Raw genomic sequence first — 16,406 nt, 5'->3', positions numbered from 1 at the left:
CAAGAAAAGAAAAACTCAACTGTGTTTATCCAGGAAAAAGAAATAGGGCTTCAAATCTTAATCTCCTGATTGACTGCGAACAGATTGTTGAGTGAGTCTAGACCAATATTATTTAAAAAGAACCAAAATCAGTGCATGCAATGAATGATACCCATCTGTTATGTATAAGGGTCGAGTCCTTTGTTTGCTCTGTTACGGGTTTGTTATCTCTATTATAGGGGTTCAATTCCATTTTGTGAAACCTTGTTGCATAGGAGTTGCTAATTTTTACACGTGTGGGTAATGTAAGCCTTGAACAAGCTTTTGAAGATAACAGATTTTATGGGTAAGCAGGCCTTACAGAGACAATATGGGTTCTATAGAAAGGAGGTTTGAGTCCTCAAGGTTTTTTCATTTCAAATATAGATATATTATACAACTTTTGAAGTTAATGGCATTACATTAAGTGAGAAAACCACTCTGGAAAAGGACTGAACAGCTCCTCTGGATGTGAGCATGATAAATATTTTAAAATCACTGTCTAGTGATATGAAGAACCATTTCAAAGCAGAGAAGTGTAGGCAAGAGAAATTAATATTCTGTCATTGTTGACAAAGATGGAATCAGTCTGATGGACAAAAAACTTGGATGAAAAAATACAGAGAATGTCTAACTCGTTGACAAAAACAAGATGGTCTTTATCTGTATTAAAAGAAGTAAGGAAGAGGGATGAGAAATTCTGTCTTGATAACCGTGATCGGACATTGCAGATAGTTTGAGAGCTCTTGTAAATCGCTCTGGATAAGAGCGTCTGCCAAATGACTTAAATGTAATGTTAGTGAACAGATAAAAACCTTTAAAAGGACAAATTCAACAACTACAGGAAAGGGTTGTAAAAACAGACTTGGCTCCAACATGTGGACCCTTTGTTCCCTCCATCTATCCTCACACTGAGTTGCACAAGGCAGATAAGGTTTCAACCATCTGGTCAGCACTACCTGGCTTTGAGTTAACAGATACTGACAGCAGTTATGAACGATGTCTTGGGCCAACCAGAACACAGGCTGCAAAAAGGTAGTAAAGACAAACCTCCAGTGACAGTAATCACATAAATCATCTCCAAAACAGTTGGATGAATGGTCAAAAACTTTGAAACATCCACAAAACGTGGGTATGAAGACATGGGACCATATGAAGCGTTATAAGAAACTCTACAATCAACATCCTTATGATGGGTTACAGTTACTAGCCTTTGTTTTGAACAACCGTGAACATGGAGTAGTTGAAGAAAAGGTTTATAGAGCTGTGGGTGATGAAGAGCAAGATGTGGCAAGATGGAGAGCCATACATGTTTTCCTTAAGGGCCTTACCAATGCAACCACCAACTGGGGAGAGAGAACCAAACATGTTCAAAAACCAAAAAGAACCATTTGTTTAGAGCAGAAGTGGTTAGACAGTGGGTGACCCGACATAGAAGAAGCACTCAATTCCTCTAAAAAAGGGGCAAATCACTCATCAGCTGATGCAATCCAAACATGATGATTGGCGAAATCACACATGATTTACAACTACGGACTGGGAGAGAAAACTACGGCGACATCGTCGACAGGCTGTCAGGTTCCGAGTGAAACAAACAACTACACTCATTCAGCAGAAGAGAAACCTGGTGTGTCATTATTGCAAGATTTCTGGTCACTGGCAACAAGACGGTCGGAAAAGAAAACGTGTTCTTATGAGGAATGACCAGGGAAAGCAGGGTCCGTCTCAGGGAAACCGGAGTAAAACAGCCCCAACGACACAATGCCGATGCAGACATTTAGGAAGCTCTCTCCGGCTCAGCAACAGTTTGCTGGACGCTTTGGAGGGAAACTAATAGAACCTGTGGAACGGTCGTTAAGACACTAACAGCTTACAGACTGTAGGCAATTAAGGTCAGAGTTATGAAAACTTGGGACACTAAAGAGGCCTTTCTACTGACTCTGAAAAACATCAAAAGATAGATGCCCAGGGTCCCTGCTCATCTGTATGAACGTGCCTGAGGCATGCTGCAAGGAGGCATGAGGACTGCAGATGTGGCCAGGGCAATAAACTGCAATGTCCGTACTGTGAGACGCCTAAGACAGAGCTACAGGGAGACAGGACAGACAGCTGATCGTCCTCGCAGTGGCAGACCATGTGTAACACCTGCACAGGATCAGTACATCCGAACATCACACCTGCGGGACAGGTACAGGATGACAACAGCTGCCGGAGTTACACCAGGAACACACAATCCCTCAATCAGTGCTCAGACTGTCCGCAATAGGCTGAGAGAGGCTGGACTGAGGGCTTGTAGGCCTGTTGTAAGGCAGGTCCTCACCAGACAGACATCACCAGCAACAACGTCAGCTATGGGCACAAACCCACCGTCGCTGGACAGGACTGGCAAAAAGTGCTCTTCACCGACGAGTTGCGTTTTTTTCTCACCATGGGTGATGGTCGGATTCACGTTTATCGTCGAAGGAATGAGCGTTACACCGAGCCCTGTACTCTGGAGCGGGATCGATTTGGAGGTGGAGGGTCCGTCATGGTCTGGGGCAGTGTGTCACAGCATCATCGGACTCAGCCTCTGTTCAGGGACACATTATTCCATTTCTGTTAGTCACATGTCTGTGGAACATGTTCAGTTTACGTCTCAGTTGTTGAATTTCTTTTTATTTTTTATTTTTACCTTTATTTAACCAGGAAGTCAGTTAAGAACAAATTCTTATTTTCAATGACGGCCTAGGAACAGTGGGTTAACTGCCTGTTCAGGGGCAGAATGACAGATTTGTACCTTGTCAGCTTGGGGGTTTGAACTTGCAACCTTCCGGTTACTAGTCCAACGCTCTAACCACTAGGCTACCCTGCCGCCCCGAATCTTATGTTCATACAAATATTTACAAGTTAAGTCTGCAGAAAATAAACACAGTTGACAGTGAGAGGACATGGCTTTTTTTTGCTGAGTTTATATGTCCAGATATGAAACAGACAACCATTATCAATTCATATTGGTCCAATGAAGATTTATGCAGGGGTGTGGATAGGCTCATTTGAACAACCTATTTTAGTCCTTGATGTTATTATGCAATTTGACCCTACACTGAACATTTCTGAAGGGAAGGTGACGGGGCAGGGCTCTACAGTTCAGAACCATCCTATTTGGACTACAAATAAACATGTGTGGAACTTTGGATATGGAAGCAGTGTGGTTGACAGGTGTTGGTCCGCATTGCACAAAACAATATCCAAATGAGCAAGAAAGCTATGGATGCTACTACAGTAGTGAATGTAGATTTTGCAGACCAGTGGTTCAAACTCTTGACAATGAATCGAGCTGCACAGGTCACAAGTGCTCATTGGAACAAATGGTCGATGGTGTTGGAGGCTCCGCACATGATACAACGTGGCACACCATGTAATCCAGCTATTCTGATGCTTCCTCCAGATACATTACTTGAACACGACTGTTGCAAGTTGGCTTTGGATCAGCTCTCTGATGGGTTTATTAAGAGTCATCCATGGGAAAAGCCTGAGTTTATCTTCCACACAGATGGTTCAAGCATTGTGGAGGGGGATGTGAGGTAGGCAGGCTGGGCAGTTACTATAATGGACAATGTGATAGTGACAGACACGTTACCTGCAGGAACATCAGCACGGGTGGTGGAATTGGTGGCTTTGACAGAAGCATGCAAACAGGCTGAAGGAAAACTGATATCTACACAGACTGTCCTGAGGAACCATTGCACTCACTAGGAGTCTGGGCTGTATCACAATTTACGCTGCAAAGTTAACACACTTGAATAATGCAAAACACCTCAAGTCTCCCCAATCATGCCTCAAACTGGGTGCGTGTGAATGACGCCATGGTTCTTAAGAGACAGCAAACACTTATCAAAGAAGAGATTGCGTCTTACATGCAAATGGTGACCAGAACACAAAAAATAAATCCCAAATGCAAGGGAAACAGACAGTTTTCATCTGTAGCCCCTTGAAAGCAGCCATATTCTAAAATTGATTAAATTGTTTTTGTCCATCAATCTTTTCACAATACCTCAAAATGACAAAGCAAATACTTTCTATAAATATTTTGCTAACTTATCAAAAATAACATTATTACATTTACTTTAGTATTCAGACCCTTTAGACCCTGAAGTACCTTTGGCAACAATTACAGCATTGAGTATTCTTGGGTATGACACAACAAGCTTGTCATACCTGTAATTGGAGAGTTTCCCATTCTTCTCTGCAGATCCTCTCAAGCTCTGTCAGGTTGGATGGGGAGCATCGCTACACAGCTATTTTCAGGTCTCTCCAGAGATGTTCGATCGGGTTCAGGTCCAGGCTCTGGCTGGGCCACTCAAGGACATTCAGAGACTTGTCCTGAAGCCACTACTACGTTGTCTTGGCTGTGTGTATAGGGTCTTTGCCCTGTTCGAATGTGAACCGTCACCCCAGTCTGAGGTCCTCATAGCAAAGGGTCTGAATACTTATGTAAATAGGGTTTGTCTTTTATTTGTAATTCATTAGCATACATTTCTAAAAACCTGTTTTCGCTTTGTCAAAAATGTATATAAGCCATTTTAGAATAAGGTTGTAACTAATAAAATGTGGAAGAAGTGAAGGCATCTGAACACTTTCCAAATGCACCGCAAATCTCTAGTCTGATAAACTGGGTAAATCAAGATGTAGCCAAGGCCTATGTAGTTAGAGCATTTTCTTTTTACCAAAGTCAAATTGATTCTATGATGTTATCATTGAATCATGAGTGCATACATTCAAAATTAAAATAAAAGATAAAATGTAATGACATTGAACTCAAAAGATCTGTCTGGATCAAGTGTCATTCTGTAACTTTGGTTAATACGCCTTATTTTTTCCCCTTGGTATCATTCTGGTACATAGTTTCGTGATGGTATAAAGTACTGTGATGCTAAACCTGGTATCAAACTAAAAATTCTGCTAACTAATAGCTTACCATAAAAACATAAGTGGTCAGATTTGATCAGTACTTATTATATAAGTTAAACAAAAAAACATTCCAACACACAAATACAGATGATTCTTACTGGGACTCGAGAAATGGGAAGTTATATTTTTGCTGTCCATCAAGGGGACAGTTTACCGATTCGTTCTGAGGCAAATTGGCCAAGAAAGTACAGATAAAAGATGGACCACAGCAATAGTATGAGTCCATCTTATGACAGGTCAATAAAGTATTAATAAAACATTAAGACACACAAGATTCAGTCTGACATGGCAATAAAGTATGAATAGAGAGATAAGACTACAGGTCTCACCCACCCGTGGACGTAGAAGAGGGTGTAGAGCTTCTTTGCGTTGACCACGCAGGCCTTGGTGACAGAGAGCACGCCGATGGGCTTCACAGTGAGGGGCTCCAGAGCCGGGTTCCCAGACTCCACCAGCTGGGAGAAGAGGCGCTCCACACTCCGCCTGCAGCCCACACACGGCACCAGCTGGGACAGGGCGCTGAACATCTCCCTGGACGACACAATCATGGCGTTGTTCAGGTCCTGCTGCTTCAGCATGCTGTGATGCTGAGGGGGGAGGAGGCAGGTAGACACACTCTCACACACCTTGACTTAGTAGTGTGTAGCGCAATGTTGAAGAAATAAAGGCATGATCCTTGAGCAAAGTATGACAACCAGTCTTAAGGTCAATATCATCAAGCCAAGGCACACACTAGGGATGCAAATTTGGGTCAATTTTGCTGCTGAATAACCGACCCTCATTAACATGTCAAACGGTTAAGCGGTTATAATCCAACCCCGAAATACAAATCATGAAACTCCTGTCAACTCAGTGAAAGCCTATGTTCTATCAGTGGGTAAAATAACTTCTTTAAGTGTTCAATCTGAAATCAGGAAACCATGTAGGAACGCGTCATAGCTACATGGTTCTCGTCACTGGGCCAAAAACATTATACATTTTGAAGCGGAGCCATTTGCTCTTGCACTGCTACACAATACAGTCATATCTGACTAAGATCCTAACATGGTGTCAGAAGTGCTTCAAACTCGTTAAGTATAACGAGAGATATTTCACAGAAAATAATGTTCCTTGAGTTTAGAGTGATGAAAAGTAGCTAACTACTCTCATGTCTCCACATTGAGCAGAGCAACCCAAGCGGAGCTGTTGCTATGGTTACTCACAGAGCAACCATGAGCAGAGAACATGTAGAGTGAGCTGCACACAGAGAGTGAGTGATAGTAAATCTATTCGTGGCTCCTCTGTCTAACAGAGGAAGTTATTTCTGATTTCGGGAAGGTCCTTAAATTTGTCAGAAGCAAATCAGCCAATAGATCAGCAGTAGGCAGCCATGGACTTGGAGCAGGCCTCACATTTCCCGTCAGCATCGACCACCGTCGACACATAAAACACCGACACCTAAAACAAATCTATGCCAAAGTGGACGTTGTGCTGTTGGGCTGAATATAATATTGAATATATTATTTTAAATAATTATTTATTAGTTATTATAATTCCCTTCTCCCTCAGAGCGCAGGATTTTCCCCAATGCTGGAAGTGGGGCCCCCTGAGTGAAAACGTTTGGGAACCCCTGGTGTAGAGCATCCTTGTGACGTCTAAACCCCCAAAATATATTTTCAATAACCAAAAACATTATTTTCAGCTGTTTGATGCTGGTGTACAAAACCGACAGTGGAAAGACGTAAAATGACTTAAGAACGGGAAGCATAGAAGTAGTGCACATAGAACTGATCTACCGCTTATAGATCAATAACGAGCATTTCTATGCGAATTTGGTCAGGTCGCCCAAAAAGTTACATATTGCCACTAATATAATAATTAGGATTGCGTCTTTGGCTGCTGGACAATGAAAGAAAGTTGAGAACATGAGTGAAATATTGGTTTTAAATGGCATATGAGGAAGAGTTCATAAAATAATCCCCTTAACATTGCTATGGTTGGAACATGCTAAGAAATGCCACAAAATAAAACATCTAGGTTAAACAATTACATTTACAGTTAAATAGTTTCAAAAATGGGCCTCCTGAGTGGCTCAGGGGTCTAAGGCACTGCAGCCCTTGAGGCGTCACTACAGAACTGGGTTCGATCCCGGGCCGCCACCGGGAGACCCACAATTGGCCCAGCGCTGTCTGGGTTAGGGGAGGGTTTGGCCGGCCGGGATATCCTTGTCCCATCACGATCTAGCGACTCCTGTGGTGGGATGGGCGCATGCACGCTGACAGGGTCGCCAGTTGTACGGTGTTTCCTCCGACATATTGGTGCGGCTGGCTTCCAGGTTAACTTCTTGGATATAGGGGGCGCTATTTTAATTTTTGGATGAAAAACGTTCCAGTTTTAAACAAGATATTTTGTCACAAAAAGATGCTCGACTTTGCATATAATTGACAGCTTTGGAAAGAAAACACTGACGTTTCCAAAACTGCAAAGATATTGTCTGTGAGTGCCACAGAACTGATGTTACAGGCGAAACCCAGATAAAAATCCAATCAGGAAGTGCCGTATTTTTTGAAACCGCCTCATGCCAATGACTCCTTATATGGCTGAGAATGGGGCACTAATGAGCTTAGGCTTTCCGTCGCTTCCCAAGGTGTCGACAGCATTGTGACGTATTTGTAGGCATATCATTGGAAGATTGTGACCATAAGAGACTACATCTACCAGGTGGTTGCTTGGTGTCCTCCGTTGCAATTATTGCGTAATCACCAGCTGCAGTACTTTTCTGTTCGCTTCTGATGAGAAACCAACTGTCACGACTGATATATTATCGAATAGATATGTGAAAAACACCTTGAGGATTGATTCTAAACAACGTTTGCCATGTTTCTGTCGATATTATGGAGCTAATTTGGAAAAAAGTTTGGCGTTGTAGTGACTGCATTTTCCGGTCTTTCTCTTAGCCAAACGTGATGAACAAAATGGAGCTATTTCGCCAACACAAATAATCTTTTTCGAAGAAATTAACATTTGCTATCTAACAGAGTCTCGTCATTGAAATCATCCGAAGTTACATTTACATTACATTTAAGTCATTTAGCAGACGCTCTTATCCAGAGCGACTTACAAATTGGTGAATTCACCTTCTGACATCCAGTTCTTCAAAGGTAAATTATTTTATTTTAAAGCTTTTCTTGTTTTTGTGAAAATGTTGCCTGCTGAATGCTAGGCTTAATGCTATGCTAGGCTATCAATACTCTTACACAAATGCTTGTGTAGCTTTGGTTGAAAAGCATATTTTGAAAATCTGAGATGACAGTGTTGTTAACAAAAGGCTAAGCTTGTGTTTCAATATATTTATTTCATTTCATTTGTGATTTTTATGAATAGAAAAAGTTGCGTTATGCTAATGCGTTATAGTTTAAGTATTTTTCTGTCGATTTCTCAGCCAAGCAGGATGAACAACCGTGACGTTTTTCGCCTACAAAAATATTATTTTTGGAAAAAAGGAACATTTGCTATCTAACTGGGAGTCTCCTGAGTGAAAGCATCTGAAGTTCTTCAAAGGTAAATTATTTAATTTGGTTGCTTTTCTTATTTTTGTGAAAATGTTGCCTGCTGCCAGCACAGCCTAGCATAGCATTATGCCATGCTAAACTTACACAAATGCTTGTCTAGCGTTGGCTGTGATGCATATTTTTAAACTCTGAGATGACAGTGTTGTTAACAATGGGCTAAGCTTGTGTTTGAAAATATTTATTTCATTTCATTTGCGATTTTCATGAATAGGAAACGTTGCGTTATGGTAATGCGCTTGAGGCTATGATTACGCTCCCGGATACGGGATTGCTCGTCGCTAGAGGTTAAGGGAGTAGTGTGTCAAGAAGCAGTGCGGTGTGGCACGGTCGTGTTTCGGAGGACGCATGGCTCTCGACCTTCGCCTCCCGAGTCTTCACGGGAGTTGCAGCCATGGGACAACACTAACTACCAACTGGATATCACGAAATTGGGAAGAAAAAGGGGTAAAAAGGTTTCAATGTTTTTCCAAAAAGTTGATCCTTCACTCCAAGGTAGGTGATATGACAAGATGGCGTTTTACAGTCTCCCAACCAATTGTGCTATTTTTTTTGCGTTTTGTGTAATAAAAAAAAAAAAAACTTATTGTGTACATAATGTTGCCGAAAATAACTTCTGGGTATCAGGAAAGCGATTACTCATCGCGGACTGGAACAAACGTTTTCCTGTAGCAAGTCAGACGAGAAGGATATCCTGCTTTCACTCGAACGGGCCCAGATCCATGCCTTTTGCGTTAAGAACAGGCTGCAGAAAAGAGGACGCAGATCAGGAATCCGGAGGCGAATGAGTAAACTCCCCATACCTTTCATTCTTCTCGCTAACGTGCAATCAATAGAAAATAAAATTGATGATATACAATTAAGATTAACCTACCAACGGGACATTTATAAAAGGTTACATCTTATGTTTCCCCGAGACGTGGCTGAACGAAAATACGGAAAATATAGAGCTAGCCGGATTTCCCATGCACCGGCAGAACAGAGACACTACCTCTGGTAAGACAAGGGGTGAGGGGTATGTGTCAATAAATAAGAACTGGTGCGCGATGTCTAATATTAAAGAAGTCTCGAGGTATTGCTCGTCTGAGGTGGAGTACCTTCTGATAAGCTGTAGACCACATTATCTACCAAGAGAGTTCTCATCTGTATTATTCGTAGCCGTCTATTTACCACCATAAAAAGAAGCTGGCAATAAGACAGTTCTCAACCAACTCTAAGGCCATAAGCAAAGAAGAAAATGCGAAGAAGAAACGGCACTCCCTAGTGGCAGGGGACTTTAATGCAGGAAAACTTAAATCTGTTTTACCAAATTTACACCAGCATGTCACATGTGCAACCAGGGGGAAAATAATACTAAACCACCTTTACACCATACACAGAGATGCATACAAAGCTCTCCCCGCCCTTCATTTGGCAAATCTGACCATTATTCTATCCTCCTGATTCCTGCTTACAAGCAAAAACTAAAGCAGGAAGTACCCGCGTCTCACTCAATATGGAAGTTGTCAGATGACATGGATGCTACTCTACAGGACTGTTTGTTAGCACAGACTGGAATATGTTCCGGGATTCATCCAATGACACTGATGGAATACACCACCTCAGTCATTGTCTTAATCAGTAAGTGCATCGATGACGTCGTCCCCACAGTGACTGTACGTACATATCCCAACCAGAAGCCATGGATTACAGGCAACATCCGCATCGAGCTAAAGGATAGAGCTGCTGCTTTCAAGGAGCGGGAGACTCCCCCGGACGCTTATAAGAAATCCCGCTATGCCCTCAGATGAACCATCAAACAAGCAAAGCGTCAATACAGGATTAAGATTGAATCCTACTACACCGGCTCTGACACTCGTCAGATGTGGCAGTGCTTGAAAACTATTATGGAAGGGAAACCCATACGCGAGCTGCCCAGTGACACGAGCCTACCTGACGAGCTAAATGCCTTTTATGCTCACTTTGAGGCAAGCAACACTGAAGCATGCATGAGAGCACCAGCTGTTCTGGATGACTGTGATAACGCTCTTGGTAGCTGATGTGAACAAACCCTTTAAACAGGTGGGCCAGCCGGTGGGCCAGATGGATTACCAGGACGTGTACTCAAAGCACACGCGGACCAACTGGCAAGTGTCTTCACTGACATTTTCAACCTCTCCCTGGCCGAGTCTGTAATACCTACATGTTTCAAGCAGACCACCATAGTTCCCGTTTCCAAGGAAGCGAAGGTTACCTGCCTAAATGATTATCGCCCCGTGGCGCTCACGTTGGTAGCCATGAAGTGCTTTGAAAGGCTGGTCATGGCTCACATCAACAGCATCCTCCCGGACACCCTAGACCCACTCCAATTTGCATACCAACCCAATAGATTCCACAGAAGACGCAATCTCAATAGCACTCTACACTGCCCTTTCTCACCTGGACAAAAGGAACACCTATGTGAGAATGCTGTTCATTGACTACAGCTCAGTGTTCAACACCATAGTGCCCACGAAGCTCATCACTAAGCTAAGACCTCTGGGACTAAACACCCCCCTCTGCAACTGGATCCTGGACTACCTGACGGGCCGACCCCAGGTGGCAAGAGTAGGCAACAACACGTCTGCCACACTGATCCACACTGATCCTTAGTCCGTGCCTGTATTCCCTGTTCACCCACGACTGCCTGTATTCCCTGTTCACCCACGACTGTGTGGCCAAACACGACTCCAACACCATCATTAAGTTTGCTGACGACATAACAGTGGTAGGCCTGATCACCGACAACGATGAGACGGCCTTTAGGGAGGTCAGAGAACTGGCAGTGTGCTGCCAGGACAACAACCTCTCCCTCAATGTGAGCAAGACAAAGGAGCTGATAGTGGACTACAGGGTAAGGCGGACCGAACAGCCCCCAATAACATCAACAGGGCTGTAGTGGAGCAGGTCGAGAGTTAAGTTCCTTGGTGTCCACATCACCAACGAACTATCATGGTCCAAACACACCAAGACAGTTGTGAAGAGGGTACGACAAAACCATTTTCCCCTCAGGAGACTGAAAAGATTTAGCATAGGTTCCCAGATCCTCATAAAGTTCTACAACTACACCATCGAGAGCATCCTGACCGGTTGCATCACCACCTGGTATGGCAACTGCTCAGCATCTGAGAGTAAGGCGCTACAGAGGGTAGTGCGAACGGCCCAGTACGTCACTGGGGCCAAGCTTCCTACCATCCAGGACCTATATAATAGGCTGTGTCAGAGAAAAGCACATAAAATTGTCAGAAACTCCAATCACCCAAGTTAGAGACTGTTTTCTTCGCTACCGCACGGCAAGCAGTACTGGAGTGCCAAGTCTAAGACCAAAAGGCTCCTCAACAGCTTCTACCCCCAAGCCATTAGACTGCTGAACAATTCATAAAATCGCCACCGGACAATTTACATTAACCCCCCCTCATTTTTGTACACTGCTGCTACTCTGTTACCTATGCATAGCCACTTCACCCCCACCTACATGTACATATTACCTCAACCAGCATGTACCCCCGCACACTGACTCGGTACCGGTGCCCCTCTTTTATTCTTAGTGTTAATTTTTATTATTACTTTTTATTTTAGTCTACTTGATAAATATTTTCTTCTTGAACTGCACTGTTGGTTAAGGGCTTGTAAGTAAGCATTTCACAATAAAGTCTACACTTGTATGATTTGATATTGCAGTGGGTAAATACACTTGACTGGTTATGCTTATAGGTTAATTTGCATAATTTAGAGGAATTAAATTGGCTTGTGTACAGTATATTCCTTATGCAGCTTATTTATCACACACGTACAGCATACAGATACAGAGCCTTTGTGTGGGAAATGTGTTAGAGATCGCAAGAGCTGCTGTTAGAGCAGCATCTTGTGGCACTTTCAAGACAACTGGGAACTCAGGAGAAACACGAGGTCTAATCATGACGTCAGAGATCATCCGATCGGAAAATATGAGCTCTAGAAAGAGGCCTGAATTCCTGAGTTGGAATTCCGTGTTGGATGACAGTTCAAAATGATTTTTTCCCAGTTGGAGCTTGTTTTTGTCCCAGTTCTGCATTGAAGTTGATGATTTCCGAGTTCCCAGCTGTCTTGAACGCAGCATCAAACAGCAAATGAAGGCAGGCTTCATCAGCGCATCACACATCACTTTGCAATGAGCTGGAGGCAGTAATCACTTTGAAAACATACTTTATTGTTTTAAACATGAACGTTTTAATACACATTATTAGGCATGTCTTACTTTGTGTCAAAGTTGCCTATTAGATCTCCTCTTTCTAAATTTCTAACTGATATTGTCATATGTCACATGAAACCGCTCACATATGCACTGCCCTTTTGACAATGGTGTTTTTAACTAAGTGCAGTATGGAACGAACATTTGCACGTAGACTACTGCCTTGTGCGCTTATAATGTAAATAAATTATAGTTCAACATTTTAAGATAAACGTTGCATCAGACAAACATGTTTTACGTAGACTAGGCCTACTGGTTGTATGAATTTGGAATCGATCGTCCCACAACTGTCCCGGAGTATGTTTGGAATAGGCTATTTCTTTAAACAAGCTGACCAATAGAATAGGTAGCCTAAACTTTGACTATAGCAGATTGACATAGGCTAGTGATTTTGCTGTTCGTTACTCATCTTGCTGGCTGAGGAAAAGTCAAATGTGAACATGTTCAAAGTGCACATCAAAAATGGTTAAGGACCACACACCACACCTCAACTTGCATGTTCTATTAATATGAATATTTGAAATGTGATGTCATTCTGAGCACCATGGGTGGATGCCCTAATTAGGTTAGGTGTAACAGTTTTGCTTCCATCCCTCTCCTCACCCCTACCTGGACTCAAACCAGGGACCCTCTGCACACATCAACAACAGTCACCCACGAAGCATCGTTACCCATCACGCCACAAACGCTGTGGCCCTTGCAGAGCAAGGGGAACAACTACTTCAGATCTCAGTGAGTGACATCACCGATTGAAACGCTATTAGCGTGCACCCCGCTAACTAGCTAGCCATTTCACATCGGTTACACACACGGAAAATGTTCATGGTCAACTTCCGACTATCAATCACTTGTGTATTTTCAGATAGAGATATAAGCAAAAACTGCTTTCGAGATACCCTCACAATCACGCATTCTTCTGCCTCTTCCGTAGCAGGCTTAAAAGAAACACAGACCCGATAAGGAGATGCGCAATGGATTATGGTCATTCTAGTTAATAACCACGTTTTAAGCACTAAACCATGTAGAATATTGGCCTTTTGGAAACTCCTTAGTACATCACACAGTTCAGGCTGGACCTGATTTATCTCTATAGAAAACTGTATCAATGAGCGCATTGAGTACACAGAAGAAGAAAAAAACGAACAAAATGGATTTCAAATAATTTAACTGACATCTGTCAATTAGTGGTTTAAAAAAAACGTTAAATTTTACATTACATGCATGTCGACTAACGAAAACACACTGCAATTTAATTCCACCGAACTATGCTAATTATTATATATTTATAACCTTTATTTAACTACGGAAGTCAGTTAAGAAATGACCGGTCAAATGTGTTTTCAGTGGCTAACCGACTAAAGGTTCATGGGTAACGTCCCTAATACACACAAATCTTCCTTCCTCATGACTAGGATGTTGACAGGTCTCACTCACCTCAACAAACTGCTTCATCTCAGAACTGTTGATCTGGTGACTGTCAAGGTTCATGGCATCGTCAGTAAACTCCATCACCATCTGTAATAACAAGAGGACATATATTGAAAGTGTCATCAGCACAAGTATTCCACAACAACTGGGATATTCTACACTATGTGAAGTAGAGGAAGTAAAGCTGTTCCAACATAAACCTGTCCATACAGTGTCTGCATCGCCAACCTAGGTCCAAACACAGTATCTAATATGCTACCACTGCTCAAATTCTAACCATTTAGGCTAGCCACCCAGCAACCGCATCCAGTTTGCGGTCATCATTAGCTTGCCGGTTAGTTAACTTGTCAATTAGGCTAACCTAACAGCTCAGAAATGTAATGGAAAAATGCATTGCTTCACCTACATCAAGGTGTCATTGGCAATACGTGACAACTAGAACATACCTAGCTAGCTAGAAAGCCGGTTGGTGGATCCGGCAGGCTAAGGTTAGCTTGCTGGCGCTAGTTGTTGGAGAGGCCTAACTAGTACTCTCGGTCTCTCGCTCGCAACCGTGTTTCATTGTCGACATAGGTAGCTAGCTAGGTTCAGAAGAGTGGCTGATCGTAAAAGCCTTCAAACAACTTGAGGACCATATGGGAGACGGAAACAATGCACTTTCTTACTGTGAGAGTGTCATCGATGTACAGGGGAATCTGTCTTGCGAGGAAAGGGAAGTCCTCTTCCCCGTCCCTGCAAACCGCAACCAAACACGCCATGTCTTACAGCTCCTGTCGCGGTGGTATCACGTATTGCCTGTAGACAGTGGGGAAAGATTGAGCAAATCGAACAGAGTTTCACCAATAGCTAGGGCTAAGTACACACCACACGTCATTTCAATTTCTATGCCTTGTCATAACAGGCAGTGAATTATCATTTTGAAAAAAAATACATTGTAATGTACTGTAAAATGAAATGATCCCAACCATTTTAAACGCTTATGTGGTTGATAAATGCCATTGTAGCAAGTCAATGATCTATTAGTCATGGATAACTGGCTGACTCTCTGGCTGGCTGCTGCTAGTTACCGTTAGGGCGCTGGACTTCGGGCGAGAGGGTTCGAGACCTGCTCCCTGCTGTTTTATTACATTAGTGTCAGAAGTGATCGGACCTTGCATCCACAACAGTGCATGTGCTTGGCCGGTGAGCGCGTTCCTGTAAGACGTAGAGTCGCAAGCTCGCGCGAGGACGTGCTATTTGAAAGGAGGGAGTAGTGTAACGACCCTGGGTTTATAAACGCAGATATCGACTCTGCCGCTCGAGCATGCTTTTGCGATAGTTAGCTAACCGGAGTATGTTTTAAACTGACTAGCAATCGTCATGAAATACAAAACCAACAACCAGAATGTGTTAGATTACGGCACAGTTTACATTTACTGTGGTTTACTTGCTTATTTGGTTAACTAGCAGCTACCTCCACTGTCACCAGGGTCTGAAGAAATTCGAATCAAATTGAAGCGTCAGAAAGAAACATTAATTTAGCTAGTTAACGTTAGCTACTTTCCCTGCGAAGAGTTATATCAACCAATCTGTTACTGATCTTGTTTCATGTTCCTGACAACTGAAACTTCTTTCCGAATTTACAAATGTATAATTACATTATTTTGTAAACACAAGCAATCATCGTACATTACTTACCAGGCTTTTTGAAAGTTGCCTTTTTATACAAAAACAAACAAGCGCGTAATAGGCGGAGGAATCTTCATGTGCAACCTTTGCCCTCAAGACGAAGCAACAAAAATAAGTTCCAGCTGTACGCTCGAGATGGTAACAGATAGAACAATGATAGATATTTCACCGAATGTATAAATGTGCAACCGCTTGGCGTTTCCGCTCACTTCCAAATATACCTCCACTAGTGGCCGGTGTCATGTTAAAATCTTCCCAGCGTGAAATAGTTCCCAATCGTAGTGAACACTTATGAGTATGGTGGGCTGAATTTTCTGGACTTTACTACCTTAAATAATACTTTAAAGATCAATTGGATAAAACAATTCCCAAGAAGACCCACTTCTATGTGGAATTGTATTCCTCATCATGTCTTCTCTACTTTTGGTGGCCTTAATTTCATGTTGGTTTATAATATTGAAGTTCCAGTGAAACTGCTTTTCATCGGGCAGGTTTTCTTGTCATATGGTCCTTCATTTCTAAGCATAATTTCTCCACACAGATAT

At 42.6% G+C, this 16,406-nt stretch overlaps 1 protein-coding gene across 4 annotated transcripts in view; it reads right to left on the bottom strand.

Annotated features, from left to right (window-relative positions):
- Positions 1–16,099, bottom strand: part of LOC135548760 (gametogenetin-binding protein 2-like) — a 44,635-nt gene extending 28,536 nt beyond the window's left edge. Inside the window, exons 1-4 of one of the 4 annotated variants that reach the window (XM_064978661.1) lie at positions 15,871–16,099; positions 14,859–14,988; positions 14,200–14,280; positions 5,302–5,555 (exon numbers count right to left, since the gene is read on the bottom strand). In XM_064978661.1, the coding sequence (XP_064834733.1) occupies positions 5,302–5,555; positions 14,200–14,280; positions 14,859–14,951 (428 nt within the window). In that variant the 5' untranslated portion in view covers positions 14,952–14,988; positions 15,871–16,099. Of the gene's footprint in view, positions 1–5,301; positions 5,556–14,199; positions 14,281–14,858; positions 14,989–15,158; positions 15,222–15,260; positions 15,393–15,870 lie in introns of those variants that run through there. The other 3 variants (XM_064978658.1, XM_064978659.1, XM_064978660.1) reach the window with 3 other exon arrangements.
- Between the last annotated feature and the right edge of the window lie 307 nt (positions 16,100–16,406).

Source organism: Oncorhynchus masou, chromosome 11 (genome assembly GCF_036934945.1).
Source record: "Oncorhynchus masou masou isolate Uvic2021 chromosome 11, UVic_Omas_1.1, whole genome shotgun sequence".
Classification (NCBI taxonomy): Eukaryota; Metazoa; Chordata; class Actinopteri; order Salmoniformes; family Salmonidae; genus Oncorhynchus; species Oncorhynchus masou.
The sequence above is the reverse complement of the archived record's forward strand: the minus strand, read 5'-3'. Positions and strand labels throughout refer to the sequence as shown.